General features: G+C 34.6%; 1 protein-coding gene and 1 pseudogene across 1 annotated transcript; one reads left to right on the top strand and one right to left on the bottom strand.

The window, feature by feature from the left end:
- Window positions 1-16,613: 16,613 nt before the first annotated feature.
- Window positions 16,614-17,153, top strand: LOC143546592 (G-type lectin S-receptor-like serine/threonine-protein kinase At2g19130). The gene has a single exon (XM_077038231.1). The coding sequence runs from the start codon at window positions 16,614-16,616 to the stop codon at window positions 17,151-17,153; it is 540 nt and encodes a 179-aa protein (XP_076894346.1).
- Window positions 17,154-17,464: 311 nt separating this feature from the next.
- LOC143546591 (receptor-like protein EIX2) lies at window positions 17,465-20,962 on the bottom strand (annotated as a pseudogene).
- Between the last annotated feature and the right edge of the window lie 4,695 nt (window positions 20,963-25,657).

The following is a 25,657-nucleotide window of genomic DNA, read 5'->3' as shown; positions in this document are numbered from 1 at the left end:
TTCCATATTAAATCCGCCATAAAGGGTGAGATTAATAGGTGTTCAACTGTTTCGAGAATCTCCAAACAAATGGGGCATAATTAATTAAGTCGTGTTTACAGGAATATATCTCTTTCTTGGAGCAATACATGTTAAAATTCTTTCAAGATGAACTTTCCAATTAAAGGCATTTACTTTTTCCAGGACTTGATTAATCCAATCATATTGTCTCTGATCATCATCGTGAAGATGTTTATCCTACATTCCTCACACCGAGGCACTGAAAACAACCCATCTTGGGTGCGCCATGTCCACAACCCATTTATCTTCCACATTTGAAATATTTACTTGCCTATTAACATGTAAGGCCAATGTGTGACTTGCGATACTAATATGACGAAACCCGTTAAATATATTATAGTCAAGAAAATAAAGTGGGCGAAAATCCGGATACGAGACTAGAGCTTCGGTGCACGAGTTTAACTTCAACAGGGGAAAAGATCTTCTAGAATGTTTAGTTTTAGCTATTTATGTTTACTTTTATGTGTGTGTTTTTCATGGTGTAAATCACCCACCCAATCGGAGCTCACTTTGGGTGGGGTCGGTTCGTTTAATCTATTTTATATTTTATACCGATAACGAGATCGTTTAATATCCTTTATATATCTTTATATTATCTATTCGGTCGTTTGATTTACCGCACCCATCTCGCATGCTTATCAAGAAAAAATCCGTTTGTTTATGGATCCGGTTTTGGGACCTACAATTGGTATCAGGGCAGGATTAAATCAATTGATTCAACTTTGTTCTTGATATTCGGGTTCTATTTTCATGATTACCCGAACCAAGAGGTTAATTTCTTGAAGATCCATTGTAGTTTTGAAAATAAAGTTTGAAGATCTTGGAAATAAAGTTGGAAATAATCATGCTATGTATAAGTTCGTCTTTGTAGATCTGGTGTTTCGGGACCATTCCGCCATGAGTCAAAATTCCGACGAGCCTACGGTTCTTCTCCAAACACGATTCCAAATATTGGAGATATAAAAATCAAACTCTGATATTCAGTTGGGTGAGTGTCGGTTATTTCTGATTGTTTCAACTGTGGGATGAAGACAGCAGCTGTGGTTTTGGTGGCCGGAAATTGGGTTTCGATGGCTGCAGATCTGTAATAGTGTTTCCGGCAGTGAGGCGGCGCTAGTGACCAAAGAGGAGGTTACGGTGGTTGAGGACTGGGATCTCTTTTTCGTTGACCTTTGGGCGGTTAACAGTGAAAGGGGTGACGGAGTTTGGTGAATGACTGGTGGATGATCGATGTCGAAAGGTTAATCAAAAACATTTATAAATTACCTTTATTAGCAAGGGCAAGTAAGGTGTCGAATCCACAGAGAATTGGTGAAAAGTGCTAATCAAGTTCAATACTTAATAACTAATTATACTAGGCGGACAAACGATGTCAAGCAGTTAAAAGATTTGTTAAACGAAAACACTATTACTTTGATTTGTAAACAATTATTAAAAGGTAACCAATCTCCAGGTTTCAGGTTTTGAAACAAGTTGGATAGATAATTAACCTATTGAATTGTATTATTTGTTTGAATCAATAAACCAAAAGACTAAATGTTTGACTATGTTGATTATTAGAACTTAATCTGAATAATTGACACGGCTAAATAATAATCTAGTTGATTGTCAATTTTGGGTGTTGATGAATTAATTCGGTATTAGTATTATGGTTAAAGATAGTTAGTTCAATGACACTAAGAACTCAATCCTAAATGTTGTTGACCACAAATCGTTTAACTGATAAACTGCAAATCAATCGATTACCAAAAACACTTTAAGCACACAAACAAAATCCAAAAGTTAAGGTTTAGAGTACCAACAATCCAACAAACAACGCAACCCTACGCCCGTAGATGGTCACGAGCGGATTAGACTCGCATAAGCATCTTCAATAGCTCTCTTGATTCTTGAATGGATGATGGCATGGATGATTGTGATGATTGGGAGGTGTTAGGATCGTGGAAAGAGGCTCCAAGTTCGTCAACATATGTTAGGGTATGAAGGATAGCCGTCATAGGGTTGAACCGGGCTTAAATAGTAGGCAAAAAAAAACCAAAAAACGATTTTCGTCCAGGTGACCTAGCCTACGGTCGCCCCACCATAAGCTACTGTGGGGACCGTAGCCCATGGTTTACATTCTCTGATTTACGGTGCAGTCCCCAGCATAAGCTACGGTGGGGTCACCGTAAGCTACGGTGGGGCATTCTCCCGCCTAACTGTTTCGCCAATAACTTGTTCGTTATAGCTCCATTTTATGTCCTGTCTTCGGCAGCGTCTTCGTCTTCAAATTCTCTATCACTCCACATAATAATATTTTCATTTCCACTCCATCTCAATTGCTCCAATTTAGCTCCTTTAAGCTCCACTCACATATAAACGTAAAACCACTCAAAGTAATTGTGTCCAAGACATATAAACACACAAAACGGACGATATAACTTTCTTAACACACACTATTTCACCTATAAAATCAGTGAATTGGTTTTCGGCGGTGAAGGTGACTGGTTTTGATGGTGACTGGAATATTAAGTTATGGTATGGAGATCTTTTCCCGGTGAACGCTTTTCCGGCTATCGGTGACTTTGGGTGGTTGCTACTGGCAGCCTTGGATGACAACGTTGATGATTTGAATGGTGACTACCAAAGCACAATTTTCCAGTGGCTTCAGTTACTTTGGCTCGTTTTTCCGGCAAAGGAGCCGGTCACCGGTTTTGGGTACGACGGTGGTTGCAATGGAGGTAGCCGTGGTGGCGGTTATGGAGGAGGTGGTGGTTTGTGACGATGTGGTGTTGGAGGGAGGATGACCGGTGACAAAAACTAGGTTCTGACAACCCTATCGGTTTTCCGGCGACACCTCCGGTGAACTCCGGTGTCTTATCCGGCGCTGTAACTGCTGAAAGGTAAACAAGGTCCCTCTTTCTTTTGTTTTGTGCCCTAATGAGAAGTGGACTTGGGCTGAATTAGACTTGGGAAAATATTAATACTTAGGTCAAAGTCTTCTGGTCCACATTACTATTTGTTGTTTGGCTATTATTGTGAACTTATTATATTTCTCTTTCGCCAGAAGCAAATTAAAGTTTTAACTAGATTTTCGGGCAGAGAAATAATTATTTGTTGGATTGACCAAACTGAATTAAGTCAATATTGATAAGGTTTTTTGGCAAAAAAAAAAATTGATATCACAAGTTAAGGGGGTGATTGTAAGGCCAATGATGTATGACTTGTAATATTAATATGACGAAACCCTTTAAATATATTATGGTCAAGAAAATAAAGAGGGCGAGAAATCCATATACGAGACTAGAGCTTCAGTGCATGAATTTGGCTTCAACCGGGAAAAAGATCTTTTAGAATGTTTAGTATTAGCTATAAATAGGACTTTATGTTTACTTTTTGTGTGTATTTTTCATGGTGTAAATCACCGACCCAAGGGGAACTCACATTGGGTGGGGTCGGTTCGTTTAATCTATTTTATCTTTTATACCGATAACAAAATCATTCACTATCCTTTATATTATCTGTTTGGTCGTTTGATTTACCGCACCCATCTCGTACTTTTATCAAAAACAAATCCGTTCATTTGTGGATCCAGTTTCAGGGCCTACATAACCCATGATACTTGTTGAGCTAAACAATTTCGTATGATGTTTTGGGTAATCTCACCCACTTTCAATCCCATACAACCATGCCTCCAAATAAATTAACCTGAAGCAACCCGCCACCATGTAGTTCTTATTTTAAACAATCGCGAACAATGAAGGGAACTTCGTTTTCAATGGAACAAGAGCAATCCAAGCATTTACCCAAAAATGAATATTTTGGTAATTTACCAACAAACACAACTAGAAAATGAGTCACTAAATTTGTTAGAAAACCCATTTTCCAATGATTTCCTATAAAAAGCTGTGTGGAAAAAACACATGTTGAAAAAATCCATTTTCGCCAATAAGTTGATGATGGAGTAGTAAGAGAGAGACTTGGTGTTCATGTGACCTAGGTTCGATTCTGCCCTATTGTTTAGATGTTTGTTTTTTCAGAGGTAAAATGTCAGCAGACCACATTTGCAGACATTTGTAGAAAAAGAGATGGAACCAAACCTCTGTAGTATGCAAGAAGACGACTGTTTGTTTTTTAACGTCCGTAGACGGCTAAAATAAATTGATGATGTATGAACAGTGATAGTGGGTGGTGGTGGTCGACGATGGTGGATAGTGGTGGTGGTGGACGGTGGGTGGTGGTGGTAGACGGAGGATGGTGGTGGTAGCAGGTGGTTGGCTGTGGCGGACGGTGGTGGTAGATGGCGGTAGTGGGTGGTGGTGGACGATGGTGGTGGTGGGTGGTGGATAGTTGTGGTAACGGACGGTGGTGGATGCCGGTGGATAGTGGGTGTTAGTAGGTGGTGGGGTTTAACCATCTAGAGAGACCTTAGAAGATCTTAGAAGTGGATGGCCAAGTCTGCACCAAGAAGAGTTTGCGTTGACATTTTTTTGATGAGACTTCTTCGAAAAAACAAACAGTCTGCAGATGGCAATGCCTGCACTGCGCAGACAAAAGAGCATGCGCAAACCTTTTGTTTAGAAAAACAAACACCAACTTAGTTTCTACGACACCGACTGATGATGGGAGACTAGGCGAGTATGTAGCATTCATTTGACACTCTTATGATTCGCCTTATTTTGGATAGTTTAAAACACAGTGGGTATCACACAAGATCCTAGTACCTGTGATCTAAACCCGATATAATTATATATGGTTAGTTGCAAGGTTTAATCTTTACCTGATATAGTGTCATTCTTGCATTTTACTTTTTAGTCGGCATACTTACATAAATCTATTTATTTGTTAGAAAAATCTAATTTTAAATTCCATAAGTTCTTATTAGCTAATGATCTTAAATTTATGCGGTATGTTAATATAGTTTCCATCTAGGAGATTTGCTACATTCCCACTTTAGTCTAAAGTTCTTTTTTAGTCTTTTGTTTTGCTTCAGTATTATTTACATCGGTCACTTAACTCAATCAGATGCCAGAGTTAATTTTTACCCATGTGTCAGTCATATGATGAGTATTTTGATAATTTTCTTTTTTTCTTTTAATTTAACTTTATGATAATAATTATTAGCTAAATAATCATAATACTAAACAAAGTGGGACCTAAAAATCATACTTTTCTTCTCCATCTTGCTAAAAATAACCCTAAACTTCATAATCCTCACTATCTCATTCTTTGACTGTCAACCATCATGACCCACCGACAACACCACCAAAGTAGCCCCAACCTTTTGCTTCCTGCTGGCTTCTCCCTCCCTTATCTGGTACTAATTAGGATAAGATTTTGTTAACAGGGTGGATATGCCGTGGAAATTGGACATTATTTATCCTCAAAATCATGATGATAAGATGGAAACAAAAAGGAGTTTGGTGGGATTTAGCAAAAGGTGATGGGACGATATTGGTGCAGTGTTGGGATTTCCTACCTGAAGGTTATACGTTGTATATGATATGACATGACAGAACATGATACCATATGATATAATTTGATATAATATCACTTGATAAAGTACGATATGATATGACAAGATATCATTTCATATCAAGTTAAATGAAGGGGAAATATAAAATTACAATAATACAAATCATGTGAACCACAAATAGGTAAAAGCTAATAACAACATTTGACGAAGTTATGTGTTTTGATGAAAATAGGACTAAAACGAAACTAAATAACTTAAAAAGCAAAAAAAAAACACCCAAATTTTTGGACTAAAAGTGGGTATCTGAACAAAACTAAGGGACTAAAATCGTACTTAACTCAATTATGTGTTACAATTCCGCAGTGAAAAGATCTAAGAGTTGTTTTCGATTCTCTTAGATTTGGTCAAATATTTAGAGTTTATTTGATAAAATACGCTTTAAATATGCGTTGTTACACACTCCTTAAGGTGTTCAGTTAGTCCATATTATGTCACAACATTACCAAAATAGTAAATTGATGTTATAAGATGAAAACTAATAAACAATCATAAATATAATAAGTTTATCATCGTTTAATGTTATTGTACTAACGAAAAGAAAGTAAAAACACTAGCTTGACATAATAAACTAACATTTGAGTTAATAGATCATTGCAAATCAGGAAATAGAAATTAAATTTATAGTTACTTAACTTTAACTATTTAAGAAACTTTTTGAACTCTATGATGTGTTAGCTTTATTTTAGTTATGCACAAAATGGATGCTAGGGTTCACAAGGTATATTGGACTTTAGATGTTACCGATGTGTTTTGCACATAATAATTCTACATGAATAAACAATAAATATGTAGTTAAGTGTGCTAGAGTGGATCTATATTAAGATGCGTGAATCTAATGGTAAGTTTCCACTCGTGCTATAAGAAACTCTGTGAACTCTTTGTTGGTATAATATTGTTAACTGGTATGAGATAAATATGCTATAAATGGTATCAAAGTCACTCAATTGGGAAACCTCATCCTCCATGATGAGTACCTATAGATGTTAAGGACACTTTAGGAAAATCCAACATCCTTGAAATTGGGGACCTCTTTAAGAACAACCCATATTGCGTGGACGACTGTAACATCTAGACAAATCATACATCTATCATGGTCAAGTGAGTTGTTGGGTTCAAAGGATTAAAGGACCTCAAATATCACCTATGTTTATTTGTTAACCTTTTATGGGAAAACAAATATTATGTGTTGGTGTTTGATTAAAGCATGATTTTACAAGTATACACTTTGTTATGTTTTGTTTTAGGTGAAAATGTTGATATTTGGTTAATAAAAGAACAAAAAGACATGCATGTAATCAGGGCTGTTTCGAGAAAGCAAAAAAACTTTTGTGGCGAAGGCGAAAATTTTTTGGGCCTTAAGAAAAAGAGTATTTTGTTGGGTTTAGAAAGTTTACTTTTTATATGGGCTTACTTGGTTATAATTTGGGTTGTGTAACATACGTTTATATAAAAAAAGAAATTAAACATGTCTTAAGTGTGGCTAGAACACAAAACCTCTTGGTTGTGGGTTGTGAGTAATACCCATTTGCCACTATATCAAGCTAGTTGTTATGTAATTGTGTTTAAACGTTAAATATACATATTGTTTTTAATAAAAACATATATAATTTTTTTTCAAAAAAAAAAAAATCGGTTCTAGCGGGATGTCAGGCTTGTGACCGTCGACCACCTTGCCACGCCAAGGGCCGGCCCTGCATGTAATAAAATTAAAATTTCACCGGTCTTACTAGAAAGTGAGGGGAACTAAGCTTATTCTTGGTTATGCATAAAATTCTTATTATAACTAGTAAGGATTAGCGATTAATATTATTAAAATCAAAACGATTACAATAAAGTGGCAGACAAACGAGCAACAAGCTGCGTCGCAACCCCTTTTGAATGGCAAAACCAATTCTACTAAAAACAAAGCGTTGGGTCGTAGGAGACGACAAAGTACCATGAACGACACTCTGAACCCTGTTTAGAAAATTCACGGCCTCCGGGGCCAGAAACCCAAATGTATCAAAAGCAAAAGGGAGAAATACATGTTGATTTTCTAAACAGGCTTTCTCGTGTTTGGCAACTTTGCCCGATTCGGCCTTCAACGCAGCCTGACCCACAATCTTATTTATAACTATTATCTTATATAGCCCATAATCTTATTTATGGTATCAGTTTAAGGTAATTTTCAAGAGTTGTTTAGATTTCAACGCAGCTAGCGGTTTATACATGGTTCATTGTAGTGATGTTTTCCTGATACGGTATCTTGCTAGTATTTAGCTTTAAACTCACATGCTTATATAATCTAATATCAAATTCCGCAAGTTCTTATTAAACGAATCTTGATAACAAGTTAAACTTTGAACATTGTTTATCATATTTTTTTTAACAAAGTATCACAATGACATTGAAAACTCCTTATATTAGAATTCCAAAAGTCGAACACAAGCACTACTAGAAGAGGGAACTTTCCTATAAAATGTTTCCGACAAAATATCGACAAATGCAGTTTTCCACAACTTAGAAATAATTTTCCGACAAAATAAAAAAAACTTACACCTCCAACAATTTTTCGAGAAAATTTCAACAAAAGAAACATTTGTCGGAATTTTATCGCTAGCGTTCAAAGGATTCCGATATTTTACCGACCATTTTTCCATTTATTTACTAATCTATCAAGTAAAATTAGAAAAATCCTAATGTTTCGAAGTTTTGTCAGAAAATTGTCGAAACTTCAATAAACTTTACGATAAGTTTCTGACTAATATTAAATAAAAGTTATTATTCTTTTTTATTAAGATTATTAACAAATGTAATTGATGAATTAAAAACAGAAAAAAGAAAAAAGTTAATATTTTTTTAGTGTTTGTCGGAAAAGTGTCGGAAATTTATGAAACTTCCGACAAGTTTCCGACAAATGTTAAAAAAATTAAGTTGCTTTTATAAGATCATTATAAATCTAATTGACTAGATTAATAAGAAAAAAAATAATTTAAAAGTGTTCACAAATTAATACTTTAGTATATAAAACTTATTAAGTATAAAGAATAACATATATAAATTTTTAAAACAATTTATAATTCAGTGTTACTAATTAAATATATTAGAAACCAAATAATATTTGATTGTTATTAACACATTATTAATAAATAAAGTTTTAATTAGGAATGACTTTTATTTACACAATGTATGTATAATTTGCAAAGGCATATGTGCTAATGTGTGTTAGGTTGTGTTTGGTTTTGCTTAAAAGGTTTAAAAAGAGCTTACGTTACCAAACAAAAAACATGCTGGCGGTAAGTTTCCCCCCAAATTAAAACTCTTGGCGCCTTCTCAAACCCTAAAAGAGTAAAATCCTCAGTTCGCTTCATAGAGCCTTTTTGCCGTCGCTTCCCATCACCTGTTCCTACCCTTTTCGAAAATTATGTTAATAAACAGATTTCTAGGTTTTCTTGTGGATATGGTTTTTAAGGTTGAATGCTATATGAGCGTATTTTGGATATGCTGATTTTGTGCCTCCTTTTTGGAACAAATTAATTAGAGTGATTATGCCATACATTTTGCAGAAGCTAGTCTATAAAAAATATGTTTGCTTCATCTGTTCTTAGGACTAAATTAGTGCACAGCTAGCTTTTAGTATAAAATCCATTGTTGTAATGAAGCGTGCCTTTAAATTTAAGGATAATCTTACAAATAGTTAAAGTACAGGCCTATGTGTGTGTTTATAGATATGGTTCACTTGTTTTATTTGTATATATCTATTGTTAGGTTGGCGTGTACGTATGTGGATGAGGACGATTATGGCGAGGAAGATGGTAGTCATCTGGATGATGATGGTGAGAATTATGGTAGTGGTAAGGGTGCTAGCGGTAAGGATGATGGTGGTGATAGGCGGATCTCACGCGTGGGAAGAAAGTATGTTTTTTAATTTCAACATTTTTATCTGTGTTGATTATAATTACTGTATATTTTAATGTTATAGGTTTGGATCTGGACGTGTTCATAGGAGTGCTTGTGTATTACTAGATCAAAAACTTGATGGAGATTGGATCAAATTTAGAAAGGTTCCACATAGCGTCTTAAGGGAGATGTTTAGTACCTTTCGGGTAAATATTAGTAGATTATTTGTATATTTTATAATTATTTGTTTTAATTTATTAATTTTATATTTTTTTACCGACACGGTGGATATGGGATCCACAAGATGACCCATACATTTTTGAGGGGTTTGTTAACGTTCTTATGAATCATTATTCAACTAAGATGAATGAACTAAGAAAAGAATCAAAAAGGAAAGCCAGGGTGGACAATCAGGTTGTTGAGGATGCTCGACAGTCGAAGGAGGTATCATTGTTATTATTGTTGTAAATTGTTGTTTAGGTTATTATTGTTATTATTAAGTCAAACATATATATATTTTTTAAGTTTAGGTATTTTAGGCTTGTTTTCATATTTATTAGTTATGCGAATTCTTTTTGTTTGCATTTAAGGGTGCAAAAGAGCCGAGTCGCTCGCAAGCTACTTGATATCTACTCATGACCCGAGCTCGAACTTTGTAAATAGAGCTCGAAACGAGTTGCGCTTGATCTCGAGCTCCGTGTAAGTTAAACGAGCCGAGCTCAAGCTCAGGCTTGATTCAGCTTGTTTGCATCCTCATTTACATTAAAGGTCAAATGAACATGATCTCAGTTTGTAGCTGGTAAAGTGTAGGTTTAACCTGTACCTATTTTAGACATATGATACTTATTTTCTTATTCTAAGCTGTGAGATAATGCGTTTTTGGTAAACTATGGTGTAAATTGGGACACCATTGTCATCTGCTGTTAAAAAAATGATAGGGCCACCATTGTAATTTGTGTATAAATCAGGGCCACCATTGTTCTTTTTTTAGTTAAACTTATATAGTTATGTTTTCTCACCGGAAGCAGCCTCTCTATTCCTTCGGGGTAGAGGTAAGGCTGTCTACATCTTACCCTCCTCAGACCCTACCATAACTTTGCTATCGGTGGGATTTACTGAGTACGATGATGATGATGTGTTAGTTTTAGCTGTAATTTATGCAGAGGTACAAAAATATAATTTAAAAAGAACAATAGAACTACCATCTAATAGAATTTGCACTTGGTGTCATTACTATAAGGCGTATTAATTTGCATCAGTTACTTGTTTTGAACTTTGGTCAACTTGCTTGGATACGACAATAGTTTGACTTTCATATTTCTTGAACTAGTCAATGACTGAATCTCCAAATTGGGTGGTTTTGCTAACATTTGATTATCATGACAGTATGGTCATGTTTTAATGACCCGTTAGCATTTTGATTAGCATTATAGTTTGTAAATTAATATGTATTATGTATTAATTATATATATATATTTTAACAAACTATAGGTCAAAGATGTTCTAAGGCAAGTTTGAACAAGAACAAGAGGCTTGACAAAACTTGGAAAACCGCTTGGAACACATGGAAAGAGGCGCGGAAAAAGAGCGGACCGAACGCAAGAAGCTTCAAAGTCAAATGGAAAGAGTCTTGGAAAAGGAGCGGGCTGAACGCGAGAAACTACAAAGACAGTTTGAAGAAATTATGAAAAAGTTTGCCGAAAAGTAGTTTATTGACTTTTTGGTAATTTGACATGTTAAATGTATGTTATTTTGTTTGGTATTTGACATGTTAAAGCATATGTTATTTTGTTAGGTTGTTGTAAAAGATTTGCTTAATTTAAATCATGTTTTGTTTTGTTTTTTTTGGAATTTTAGCTTTTTATAACTTTTTTTGAACAAATAATTTAGATTTTCGTTCTTTTTTTATTTCATGTTTGTCAGAGTTTCATCAGAAAAAATAATAAATTAAAATTTAATATTTGTCGGAAATTCACCTGTAAAAATAAAACAAAAAAGAAGTAAGAATTTAGTTTTTTGTCGGAAAGTTGTTTGTACATTTAAAATTGTTTTATATTTAAATAAAATTGTTGTAAGATTGTTGGAAATGAAATCAAATTAACTATTATGATTACTAAATTTTCATGATTAATGATTAAAGAAAAAATTAATAAAATTTTGATTTGTGACTAGTTTCTCGCTAAATAATGGGAATAATCTAAAAATCACGTCCTCGGTAGTTTGTCGGAAATTTAGCGACTAATAACAATTGTCGCTATTTTGTGGGAATAGTTGTGGGAAATTACTTGGAAAATTTTTTCCTAGGAGTGTTTTTCCGACAAATGCTTTTTGGCGGTACTTTGTCGCTAATCTGTGGTTCCAACAATTTACCTACTATTTTTTTGTCGGAAAAGCTTCAGTTTTTTAGCAGTGAAGGAGATCAAGCAACAACATGTATTAGCACAAGTGAGCTTGGGTTATAAGTCCACTTCATAACAAAAAACTCACATCATGTATATTGGATTTCCATATAAACACAATAAATTATAACAGACTAGATTATAGTTTCACACTTTCACTTCTTGACTCTTTTAATATTTTGCATCATCATCACATATACACATACATGGACGCCCTTTGTTGGAGTGTGTTTTCCGCTAATATTATTAGCAATTTGTACCCTTCAAGGTGTTTAGTGCCTAACAATTATTTCCAAGCTGTCATTTAGATAATATCAAGACCGACACTTTTAAATCAATATTTTATCTCTTATCTAGGTTTTCGTTTTCGACCTCAGTCATTAATATGAATTGTTACGTTTTTTACAACAATTCTTTTTCTTTAAATTAATTAATACAGTACAAGTTAATTAATACCTTACAAACTAATATCTTTTCCATTTAATGAATATATATTTGCAAATCATGATGATAAGATGGAAACAAAGAGGAGTTTTGTGGGATTTAGCCAAAGGTGATGGGACGATATTGGTGCAGTGTTGGGATTTCCTAACCGAAGGTTATACGTTGCATATGACATGACATGACACGATACGATATGATACGATACGATACGATATAATACAATATGGTATGATATGATATCACTGGATAAGGTACGACATGATATGATAAGATATCATGTCATATCATAATATGTCATGTCATATAATATAATATCATATCATATCAAGTTAAAAAAAAAGGAAACATAAAATTACAATAATACAAATCATGTGAACCACAAATGAGTAAAATCTAATAGCAACATTTAACAAAGTTAAGTGATTTGATGAAAATATGACTAAAACAAAACTAAATAACTTAAAAGCAAAAAATAAAAAACACCCAAACTTTTGGACTAAAAGTGGGTATTCGAACAAAACTAGGGGACTAAGCCGTACTTAACTCAATTATGTGTTACAATACCGCGGTGAAAAAGATCAAAGAGTTGTTTTTGATTCTCTTAGATTTGGTCAAATATTTAGAGTTTATTTGATAAAAAACGCTCTAAATATGCGTGTTATGTATGTTGTTACACACTCCTTAAGGTGTTCAGTTAGTCCATATATATACCTTAATGTCACAACATTACCAAAATAGTAAATGGATATAATAAGTTGAAAACTAATAAATAATTGTAAATATAATAAGTTTATCATCGTTTAATATTATTATACTAACAAAAAGAAAGTAAGAACACTAGCTTGACATAATAAACTAATAGATCATTGCAAATCAGGAAACCGAAAGTAAATTTATAGTTACTTAACTTGAACTATTTAAGAAAATTTTTGAACTCTATAATGTGTTAGCTTTATTTTAGTTATGCACAAAATGGATGCTAGGGTTCATAAGGAATATTGGACTTCAAATGTTACCGACGAGTTTTGCACATAATAATTCTAGATGATTAAACAAGAAATATGTAGTTAAGTGTGCTAGAGTGGATCGGTATTAAGATGTGTGATCTAAGGTAAGTTTTCACTCGCGTTATCAAAAAATCCGTGAACTCTTTGCGGGTATAATATTGGTTAAGTGAACACAAGGAGATCAAGCAACAACATGTATTAGGACAGGTGAACTTGGCTTATAAGTCCACTTTCATACCCGAAAACTCACATCATGTATATATTGGATTTCCAGATAAACAAAATAAGTTATAACAGACTAGGTTATAGTTTCACACTTTCACTTCTTGACTCTTTTAATATTTTGCATCATCATCACACATACATGGACGCCCTTTGCCGGAGTGTGTTTTCCGCTAAGATTATTAGCAATTTGTACCCTTCAAAGTGTTTAGTGCCTAACAATTATTTTCATGTTGTCATTGAGAAAATATCAAGACCGACACATTTAAATCAATATTTTATCTCGTTTCTAGGTTTTCGTATTCGATCCTCTATCATTAATATGAATTGTTACGTTTTTTTACAACAATTCTTTTTCTTAAAATTAATTAATACAGTACAAGTTAATTAATACCTTCCAAACGAATATGTTTTCCATTTAATGAATAAATATTTGCAAACCCTGACATTCTATAAATTAATATCTTCCATCCTTTCCAAATCAGCCCCATCTAATAACACCCAGCTTCCTATGGTGAGCCGTCACGATCCACCTCCATTGGCCATCACCGTCTTCCAGTCATATCCACCACCAATTTACGATACCATAACTGGCTCATTGTTCATAGTATTTAGGGTGATCAACAAATTTGGTCTATGTCTTGATATAACAGGATCGAATGCCTCCCATCATGGGTATGTAGTTCAGTTTGGAACTCATACGGAGGATGTTAAAGAGGGTATGTTATAATTTCAATTTCAATTTCCATTTTCATTTTATTGAAGTCTTATATATATACATATATCACTTACAAATTTCCATGTGGATGACTCAGAAGTAACCTTAAATGTTTGTTTGGCAAGCAATTTACGGGTGGTCAACAGTGTGATCGACGAAAAACATGTGAACACTAAAATACATCATGAGGTATACACAAATATATGTTTTTAATTGTTTCTAACTATTGAATAGATCTTTAATCTGCTTTTGTACACACTGACAGAAAATCATTGAAGTCTATATTTCGGGTGGATCCTACATGCCTTAAGGTAATTCACTTTGATTCAGATCCGAATTATCTTGGGAGTAAATTGCAAGTTTTTGACGGTTACAGTCTTTTTATTTTCAGGAGAAGGCTCACAAGTTCGAGTTCAGGAGCTAGGAGCAAAGATACTTAAAATTGCATTAGCTAGTTTAGTTTGTAACCTTTGTGATTGTTCTTCTCATAGTCTAGGAAAAGTACCTAATCTGAAATGTTTTATTTACTTTTTGTAAGGGGATATTTGATTGTTGTGTCATGTTGATTTATTGGACATTTATTATTGTATGATTGCAATTTTATGTTTATTTATTTCTATATATATTAATTATAATTTTAATCTTTAAAATATATTTATCAAAGTTAATTGAAGCAAACATCTGATGCAAAATTATGACCAAATTAAGTTGTAAAGGAAACGCTACAATTATAAATCAGTTTATGAAGCTATGAAAAGTTGATTGTAACTTTTCAACGGTGGATGGCTTGACCCGTTGACCTGCGGTTTGTATGTGTATTACACAAGATTGAACAATTTTAATTATACAAGTCGTAAGTCTAATTCGTTATTTTAATCTTGGTTCTGAACAGTGAAGGATCAAGAAATTTTTTTCACAGGGTCAGATTTTTTAAGGGTCAATTGTCTATCGCATGTATTAAATTTTTTCGGTTGTTCGAGTCGGGTCGGGTCGGGTCACATATAAAAAATAAAACCAAATTACGATATTAATTACCGTAACAAAATTGTGTTAATGCGTGAAATTAAATTACATGTAAGTAATATAAAAATAAAAATAAATGTAAATATTCATTATATTAAATCTCTAATAATAAATTAAATCTCTAATAGCATATTACTTTAAAACAAAAACAAAAATCTGTTTAATATTAAATGTTTGTTTAGCAGTTGAGTTTATTTGGTTCATTTGAGTATTTGACAGACTATTTTTTCTTTTAGTATTTCCAAGTAAAATAATAATTACACTCCTCTTCTTCATATTTATCCATCTACAATTCATTAGCTCCACCACTTTAAGTCTTGGAATAGTCAAATGGTCTCTAATCTTGAAAGCAACTTTAAAATGGAAATAGACTAGATTACTTGAAGGTTGAAGCTGTCGATCTACATCGTCTTAAAAACTTCAAAGTGGAAATCAACGTAAACCTTTTCCTTCTTTTTTCTCTAGATTTCAAGGGGTCGGTGTTGAAATTTTACAGGGGTCGGTCAAGATTTTACAAATACATAACACTAAAAATTATTTTTTTCACAGAGGTTGGCCGACACCCGAAGGCAATGCTTAGGCCCGCCCCTGGTTCTGAACCCAAATTTATAATCACACCAGGTTTTTGCATATATCAATTATAAGACTAGTTTTAAAGGAAGAAAAAGGGAAGATTGTCAAATTAAACAGTATACTGATTACAGGCTGAACTGAAATTACCGACCTTCTGTTTAGCCCAGTACCAAAGTCATTGATTCTCATAGACCCCAATATACTGTTTTTGCAGGGCTTGTATATCTCTATTACCAGCTTTTCTTTTCTGGGTCTTAAACCACACTATAAGTGCTCATGAGTGTAACCGACTCTAGACCCTCTTATAGCCCGATACTTCACAACAAACCATTAACCGAACAATTTCCCGGATATCACTTATAAGTTATAACCATACTTTGGACTATTTGGTCAATGTTTACCAAAAAAGCCAACCATCCCAAGGAAGTGTCCTTGACCCAGAAAAGTCAAACTTGATAAAAAAAATATATAACCTTTTGCTCAATTTACATGTTCTATATATATATTATGACCAAGTTGCCTAAGTTAGAAGGGACTGAAATAATAGGTTGTTTGAAAAATGGGCCAATTGATTAAACAAAGATGTGAATGTGACTTGTCTGATGTCATGTGGAATATATGAATGGTTATTAATCATTCCACTGTCAAATTGAGCTTCAATTTCCATGTTTCAATTCATAATGACTTGACTTCATTTATATGGTAATACAATATTTGTATCAGTCAAGTTGTTCACTAAAAGTAACAGTTTAAGATAATCAACAGATACTCTGATGGAGTTTTTGCTCCTGTTGTGTTTCTCTCTTATGATTTCTTTCGCGTCTGGAGCCGACACCGTGTTTGCAAATCAATCTTTATCTGGAAACCAAAAAATCATACCCAAAGGAGGAAACTTTGATCTGGGATTCTTCAAACCAGGTAACTCTTCCAAATATTACATAGGAATCTGGTACGAAACGGTCAAAACACCAACAATAGTCTGGGTCGCAAACAGAGAAACACCCATCTCTGATAGATTCCTGTCGGAACTCAAGATTGTTAATGGTAACTTAGTCCTCTTAAATGAGTCCAAGGTACCTATTTGGTCCACAAATGTTACAATCACCAGTTTTAATGCAGTAGTTGCCGTTCTTCTTGACGATGGTAACTTAGTTTTAAAAGACGGGTCAAAACCAGCTGTTGAACCAATTTGGCAAAGTTTTGATCACCCGGTTAACATACCTGGTTACCCGGGGCTAAACTTGCTTATGATTATAGAACAAAAAGGAGTTAACTTCTTACTTCATGGAGAAGCGATGAAGATCCCGGTGTAGGACTCTTCTCTTTTGAGCTTATCCCTTCTAGTAAAGAATATGTATGCAAGTGGAATGGGACACAACAATACTGGACAACCGGGCCATGGAATGGACAAATATTTAGCTCGGTACCTGATATGAGGTTAAATAACATAAAGTTGGGACTGCCTGTAAACGTTTCATGAATTGCAATTAATCACGACCAATAAGTGAAAGCTGAGATTATTAAATTCAATAACCCTATATGTATCAATACTATTCGGTTTTTCATGTTTTTAGTATTTTCATTGGTACTGGAACTGAACCGAAAAGCAGGGAGTGCTTGATTTTCAGTACCCGGATTGATGAACTGAAGATGTTCCGAAAGGCAAGTTAGAGTCGGATGAATCCGTGTTGTGGCAGCTTGAAACAACAGCGAAAATATCAGTGGGAACTTCCTGTGAAGAGAACAAACATTCCTGATAACGTATTGAGAAATTTGTGGAAAGTTCAAGCAGAAGAAGTGTCATATATTTATACATGGGTATTTATTTATACATATAGACAATAAGATAAGCCCTTTGTTTTTCTTCATTATTGTTTTTTTCTAAGCAAAGTACAATAAGAAGTTATATAATCAAAAAAGTTTCAAAGTAAGCACATCCAAATTATCCAAGGATAATTACAATCATGACAGATCTTGTTTTTGACCAAAAGCTTTTTACACCTTAAAATATTCTATTTGACGCAATGCTGACCAAATCTTTTTACACCTTAGAATACTCTATTTGACACAACGCAGGGAAATGACCACATATGGTGTTGGTGACATCTTTATTCACAAAACCTAATCCAAATACATGACACACATTACAATATCTTTCATAGCTGCTACACTTAATGCTAACACGAATAAACAGTTCAAAACAGCTTAACTACTAGAGACACCATAAACTACTTACAAGCAAACCTTTGCAATTTTGCAATGAACACCACCACCTTTACATAAGCCATGTCTTGCAGGCTTTCCAGAGAGTGAAAAAAAGCATGTTTTGCACGGCGGTTGAAAAGTAAAGTGCCACACACTATCCAAAATCCGATAGGGAAACCAATGGCACCGCCTATATAAAACCATTTCCAAAGGTCTTCTATCCCTTTCCCGTCATCCTCACTTTCACTGACTTCTGAACCTTCATCTCCCGGACAATATTTGGTCAAGGGAAGTCCACATAGTCGTGCATTTCCTGTGTATTTTGAAGGTTCAAAAGACTGGAGTTGAGTGCTAGATGGAATTCTCCCTGACAAGTTATTATACGACACATCCAGATAGTTTAATAAATTCATCTTGGATATGCTTGAAGGTATCTCTCCTGAAAGATTGTTTCTTGATAAATCCAAAGATAGAAGTTTTCTCATCTCACCAATTTTCCATGGAATCTTCCCATCTAGAGCATTGTTTGACAAGTTCAGCGCAACCAATTCATGGAGATCAGTTAGTTCATAAGGTATTTGTCCTAATAGATTGTTTCTTGACAGATCAATGCCCTTTAAAAGTCCTAGATTTGTGCTGAATTCACATATATTTCCTTGCCAACGAATCATTTGATGGTCAACGTAAGTGGGATGAGGGTAAAATTGCACAGTACCTCTTAAAGTAGACCACGGAGTCGAGACTTTGTGTACATTTTGTTGATTTAAGAATCCTTGTTGAACCATGCTAGTAAGATTGTTCACGCACGAGGGTATGGTTTCATTAAGACTGTTTATTGACAAGTCTAGAATTTTAAGATTTTGAAGTTGACATAATTGTAAAGGGATACATCCGAGGAGTTTGTTCGATGTTAGGCTAAGAACATATAACCTTGATAACCTTTCCCCTATATATACAGGCACGTTACCAGTAAACTCATTGGCCCCTAAATCCAAAAATGTTAACATCGTGCAATTTTTAAGTGACAAAGGCAATTCTCCAGAAAAGTTGTTGTTGTATAAACTCAACACCTCAAGTGCAATCAAAGATTCCATAGAGGTAGGGAGCTTTCTAGATATTGTTGTATCCTAGATTAAGAACTTCAAGTTCTTTGAAATGCCACAAACAATCTGGAAGTCTTCCAGTAATTGAGTTGTGTGAGAGGTCTAGATATCTTAAGAACCCTTCGGAAATGTGGCATAAAAAGGATAGTCCTCCATGGAATTTGTTTCTAGAAAGATCTAAGTACGCTGAAGTATATGGAACATTCGGTATATGACCACCAAAATTGTTTGAACTCAAATCTATTCATGAAAAATAGTTAGGGTCAAAACTGGATATTAAATTAGGTACCTCCCCGCTGATGTTGTTGGTCGAGAGATTCAAATACACCAATTGAGAAGGCCAAGTGTTCCAAAACTCCACAGGAATTGTGTCGGAAATTCTATTGATGGCAATATTAAGATGAATAAGTTTTCTACTGTTTTGAATCCATTTAGGAAAGGGGGGCCCTAGGTTGCAAGAGCTAAAATCAATAGAGTCTACATAAGAAAGTTTTGGCATGCGAGAATCAGAAAAAACTCCTTTGAGTGAGTTGTTTGAAAGATCAATATAGCGAAGCTTTGATTTTCCAATGTTGTCAGAGATGGCACCACTAAGATAGTTGGAAGAAATGTCAAGACTTTGAAGCTTGGGTAATTCCCATACCTTTTCACTTATTGATCCTTTTAACTCATTATGATCAAGTTTAAGAAGTTTCAGAGAAGAAAACATTTGGATCTCATCATTTAATTAACCAGTGAACTGGCTATGTGAAGCATAAAAATATTGTAATTCTACTGATGTGCATCCGGACCAGTTGTTGAGGAAATCATAAAATTTGACCACAGCGGAGTTGAAAGTTAAATATAAAGACGTCAAAGTACATAGATTACCAAAAGATTTGCCATCTAACTTGTTTTTAGAAAGATCAAGAATACGAAGCTTATTGCTACTTAATGGCAACAACCATTGATACATGGATGAGTTGAGATTGTTATCGTCAAGATAAAGGGTAACAATAGATGAAGAAGAGTTGACAGATGAGGAAGAATATGGATGCATAACCTGCGAGAGGTCACATCCCCATAAACTTAAATATGACAGTTTTTGAAGATTTAGAATCACATTTACTCACTTATCTACTTTGGCCAGGGAAGTACCATCCATCATCAGGCTGTTCAAACTAGACATATGGGACAACCAATCTATTGTTTCAACTATACAACTTGTGAGGTTATTAAGTGAAAGGTGTTGCAAGTTTGTGAGGTTTCCAAGTTCTAGGGGAATGCAGGTTCCGTTTAAACGATAGTTGCTAGAAAGGTCAAGGTGTGTTAATTTGGTCAAAGAATCAATGGACGTGGGAATGCTTCCACCAAAAGAATTATAAGAAAGATCAAGATAGCTCAACTGTGTCATGGAACCAACAAAGGCGGGAATGGTTCCATTAAAAAAATTATTGGAAAGGTCAAGATAACTCAAGTAGCTTAAGTTGAGCAAAGAAGGGCTAATCTTACCTCCAAGACCATATGAGAAAAGATCAAGCTTTGTGACATGACCTGTTTGGTTGTTGCACGTAACTCCAATCCATTTACAACACTCATAGTCTTCTTCCTTTTCACTTGTCCATGAACAGAGAAAGTCATCTTCGTCTTGAAGGTGAGCTTTGAAATCGAGAAGAGCATCTCTCTCCTTATCGATACACTGATAATGAGTAGCTACCGGTACGAGTTGGTTGCTAACAGAAGTGGAAGTTGTAATTGTTAACCGTAGCAAGAGAAGTGAGAAAATAAACAAAACAAGATGCATAAACTTATGGCACATCTTATTTGTCATTGTGTTGTATCAAAGTGTGATCTTATTTGTCATTGTTATATTTGCCCAATTTAAATAAACTGAATTCTAGTGTGAAGCAGACAAGTCACATCTGATATTTATTGCCAACACGATACTTTCTGGTCCATTCCTAGGTGACTTTTGCTATCTGATAGATTTTTATTTTATATATATATATAGGGTAAGGTTAAAATGAAAACTCATTTGAGTTGTGAAAACCCGCGAAAACCCTATGTAATATCGTTTTTTTTTGTTACATGTAATATATGTTGTAACATTTAATATAAATATCGAAACATAAAAAAAATGTTTTGCTATTTTTTAACATTTTTTTACTAATTTTTATATATGTTTTCAGGAGAGAGAAAAAGTTATATTTATATTTACATTTTTTATTCACTTTAATTGTGGACCACGAGATTTAAAAATTAAGTAAAAACATGTGATTGAGAATGTGTTTCTAGAGTTTTCCCAACTCAAGTGGGTTTTCATTTTATACTTGGCCTATATATATATATATATATATATATATATTCTTATGTGAGAATATGGCCTATATATATATATATATATATACAAAAAGGCCAAGAGAGAGGCGAAAAAGGCAGTGTTAGAAGCAAAGAACATGGCTTATAAGCGGATGTATGAACGTCTAGAAACAAAGGAGGGGAAAAACGATATGTTTAAGATTGCCAAAGCCAGGGAGCGTAGAAGGTAAGATCTAGGGGTGGTGAAGTTTATAAAGGGAGAGGATGGGCGCATATTGACAAAGGAGCAGGACATCAAGTTGAGATGGCAAACATACTTCCACAACCTTTTCAACAGCGGGAGCGTTCACCAACAGCAAAATGAGAACACAACTATACAGCAAAGGAATAATTGCTACTGTAGACGTATCACACAGGAAGAGGTGAGGAACGCACTTAGGAAGATGGGAAGGGCTAAGGCAGTTGGCCTGGACAACATACCGATCGAGGTATGGAAGTGTTTGGGAGAGGAAGGAGTTATGTGGTTAACCACTTTATTTAATACTATTTTAAAAACCAAAAAAATGCCAGATCAATGGAGAAGTAGTGTAGTAGTCCCTATTTATAAGAACAAAGGAGACGCCCAATGTTGCGGTAATTACAGAGGAATCAAGCTTCTAAGCCACATGATGAAGCTATGGGAAAGAGTTATTGATGTTAGACTTAGACGGGAAACTTAGGTCAAAATAAACCAATTTGGTTTCATGCCGGGACGGTCAACTACAGAGGCAATACACATCCTAAGAAGATTAATGGAAAAATATAGAGATAAAAAGCGTAGCATGCACATGGTGTTTATTGACTTAGAAAAGGCGTACGACAATGTGCCACGTCAGCTCATTTGGGATTGCCTAGAGAGTAGAGGTGTTCGTGGAAAATATATAAAGATAATTAGGGATATGTATGCCAAGTCTGAAACAAGCGTGCGTGCACCTGTTGGGGATACGAACTTCTTCCCAGTAGAGGCAGGCCTTCACCAGGGATCAGCATTAAGCCCGTTCCTTTTTGCAGTAGTCCTAGATGAGTTGTCAAAGTTGATTCAGGATACTGTTCCTTGGTGCATGCTTTTCGCCGACGATATCGTGTTGATCGCAGAGAGTAAACAAGATCTGAATATGAGGCTAGAGGAGTGGTGCTCTGCTCTAGAGAGTAAAGGTTTGAAGATTAGTCGGTCAAAGACGGAGTGTCTTTACTGTGACTTTGATGGGGTAAACGATGATGAAGATGTCCAAATCGCAATTGAAGGCCAGGAGGTTCCGCAGTCAACCAAGTTCAAATACTTGGGATCGTTTGTGCAAAGTGACGGGGCCATAGATAGTGATGTAGCCCATCGTGTCCAAGCAGGATGGTGTAAATGGAGAGCTACCATAGGGGTATTGTGGGACAAGAGGTTCCCTACTAAATTAAAGGAAAAATTTTATAGGGTTGCGATTAGACCTGCGATGCTATACGGAACAGATTGTTGGGCCATCAAGAAGACACACATCCGCAAGTTGGAGGTAGCAGAGATGAGGATGCTAAGGTGGATGTGTGGACACACAATGTTAGACCGAATAAGAAACGACGCTTTTCGGGAAAGACTGGGGGTGGCTACCATATCAGATAAGATAAGGGAAGGCAGATTGAGATGGTTTGGACATGTAAAAAGGAGATAGACAACGGCTCCCGTTAGATCAGTGGAAAGCCTTATTATAGAGGGGAGGAGGGGTAGAGGTAGACCCAAATTAACTTGGGATGAGAGGATTAGGCGTGATTTGCTAGAGTTGCACCTCTCTGAGGACATGGTTGAGGATAGGAGTTCGTGGAGACGTAAAATTAAGGTTAAAGACCTTTAGAATGACGGGCTATTATTATTACTATCCCTTTTGCTATTGCTATTGCTATTGCTATTGCTATTGTGGTGGGTGTTGTGGTTGTTGTTAGAATTACTATCGTTCTTACTATTAATTCTACTTTTAGAATTATTATTTTCTACTTATTATTATTTACTAAATCCTACCGTGTGTTGTGTTTTTAGTTTACCTATAGTGAAATGTTGAATTAAACAGACTAATATCGTAGTACTGTAATTGATTGTGTATATATATATATATATTATTTGTATATCTATTTACTTTTGAGTTGGGGGTCTCGTCGGAAGCAACCTCTCTATCTTTAGGGATTGAGGTAAGGTGTGCCTACATCCCACCCTCCACAGACCCTACTTATGATAGCCTAGGCTATTTGTGATGGGAAATACTGAGTATGTTTGATTGATTGATTGATATATATTCTTATGTGACCTGTAAATACCAAAAAGGAAAAAAAAACAAAACAAAACAAAATTTCAGTTTTTCAATTTCTAGATAGCTTGCAAAGCATAAACTTTTTATCAACAAGGCAATTTCACGCCCGTTTTTCTTTCTTTCTTTTTTATATGTTGAAACGCAAATTGTATTTGAATCATATGTATAGAGATATGTTGTGAGCCAATTAAAAATAGTTTAATCAATTATGTGTAATATTTATTTGTCCCAAATTACACGTTCAAAGCTAGACTTTTGAGTCTTGTCAATTTGTACCCAGTCTAAAGAAACCTATTCTTTCTTTGAAATAACAATTGGTTTAATGTGATATAGACGGCCTAAAATATGTATAATTCTAAAAAGTATATTATAGTTAAATTATTAACTTTAGAACATAAACCTAAAATATGATTTCCCTGATGGAAACTGTGAACCAAAATTAACAAAATTGCACTAAAATTATGATGCAAATTTAAACGTAATCCATAGTATGATAATTAAAATCGTTAGTGATAACTAAATGCATAAAATATTTAGTTACAAAATGTTAAGCAATCAGTTAAAGGAGCACAAATGGATTTCTTGGCCTAACTCAGTGTGGTTGTAAATCCGGTTGGTTATGGTCAAAGATGGCCAAAACCGGTTTTACCCAAGCCGGTTCAGGTTGAACCTGGTTTTTAAGTGTAAAGTGATCGGTGTAGAGCTTATTTCAATGTTATAAGTCTTTTGTATTTGTATTTTATGCTTTCGGTTTAGTCTTTGAGCCCAAGGCCATTGTAATTAAATAAGCCCATTAATTAGGCTTTTATAAATAGAAAGATGCATGACATGCTTTTCACTGTAAATAATGGAAGCATGTTCATGCAACACAACTTTTTGTCATTTTCAAACTCTTTTCTCTCTCTCTCTATATCTTATCCTCTCATCAACTTTCACCAACTCTTTCTTTCCTTTATTGTAAATAAACAACACAAAACAAGATCCAAGATCTAGTTGGTTGTAAGTAATTTCCGCTAGCTTACAACCCTGATTGATCCAAAAACTAGCTGTAAGATCCGTTCTAAGGACCTACAATCGGTTCGGCTTATAACAGGTTTGGTTTGGTTTTAACCTATTCCAAACCGGTTTCAATGAAGGAGTTTCAAATTGTACGTTATCAAGCCCTGAGTTCACCACTGAATTAAATACCTCTATTGTATTGTGATAAAAAGCCTTATATATAATACTTATATTCGCACATATAAGTAATTCACAAACATGTAGGAGAAGTTCCAGATGAAACACTATAGGAGGCACCCTACTGCAGCAGTTTTTGTTAAAGTTGGTTATCCTTTTTATGTTGATATATTTAACTGTTTTTAATTTTTTTACATTGTATTGTGTAGTAAATCAGTTACTATTGGAGCCTAAGACCTATTTAAAGCCAGTTGAGAACATCTGATTTCATAAATTACGTGTACAAGTTATTTGCCCCAAATTACAAGTCCAAAGGCTTTAGTCTTCATCTACTTTCATTAATTATGTGTATAAGTTAATTATTTGCCGCAAAATACAAGTCCAAAGGCTTTAGTCTTGGCAAACTTTTCATCTACTTTCATCATTTATGTGTAGAAGTTATTTGCCCAAATTACACGTCCAAAAGCTTGGGTCCTGGCAATTTATACTTGTTAGATTTTTTCCGTCTTGTGACAATTTTGTAGCGGTGTGCAAATGGTTTCTTTCTTCATACCAGTTTAGACACGACCCAACCCGAGACCCTATAACTCATTTCTAGCATATATACCTGGATCCGAAACTGACTTAAAGTATATAGTTTGGGTCTTAATAGGGTCCGATTCACCTTTTTTCATACATGTACTTGTTAGAAAATTTTCGAGATTTTAATAA

The sequence above is a fragment of the Bidens hawaiensis genome, unplaced genomic scaffold (genome assembly GCF_021521415.1).
Source record: "Bidens hawaiensis isolate Kalapana, Puna unplaced genomic scaffold, B.hawaiensis_p1.1 tig00014404_1, whole genome shotgun sequence".
NCBI classification, from domain to species: Eukaryota; Viridiplantae; Streptophyta; class Magnoliopsida; order Asterales; family Asteraceae; genus Bidens; species Bidens hawaiensis.
The sequence above is the reverse complement of the archived record's forward strand: the minus strand, read 5'-3'. Positions and strand labels throughout refer to the sequence as shown.

Bases quoted from the DNA above. Each gene is read 5' to 3' on its own strand.
- LOC143546592 (XM_077038231.1), top strand. From the start codon at position 16,614: ATGGAGTTTTTGCTCCTGTTGTGTTTCTCTCTTATGATTTCTTTCGCG.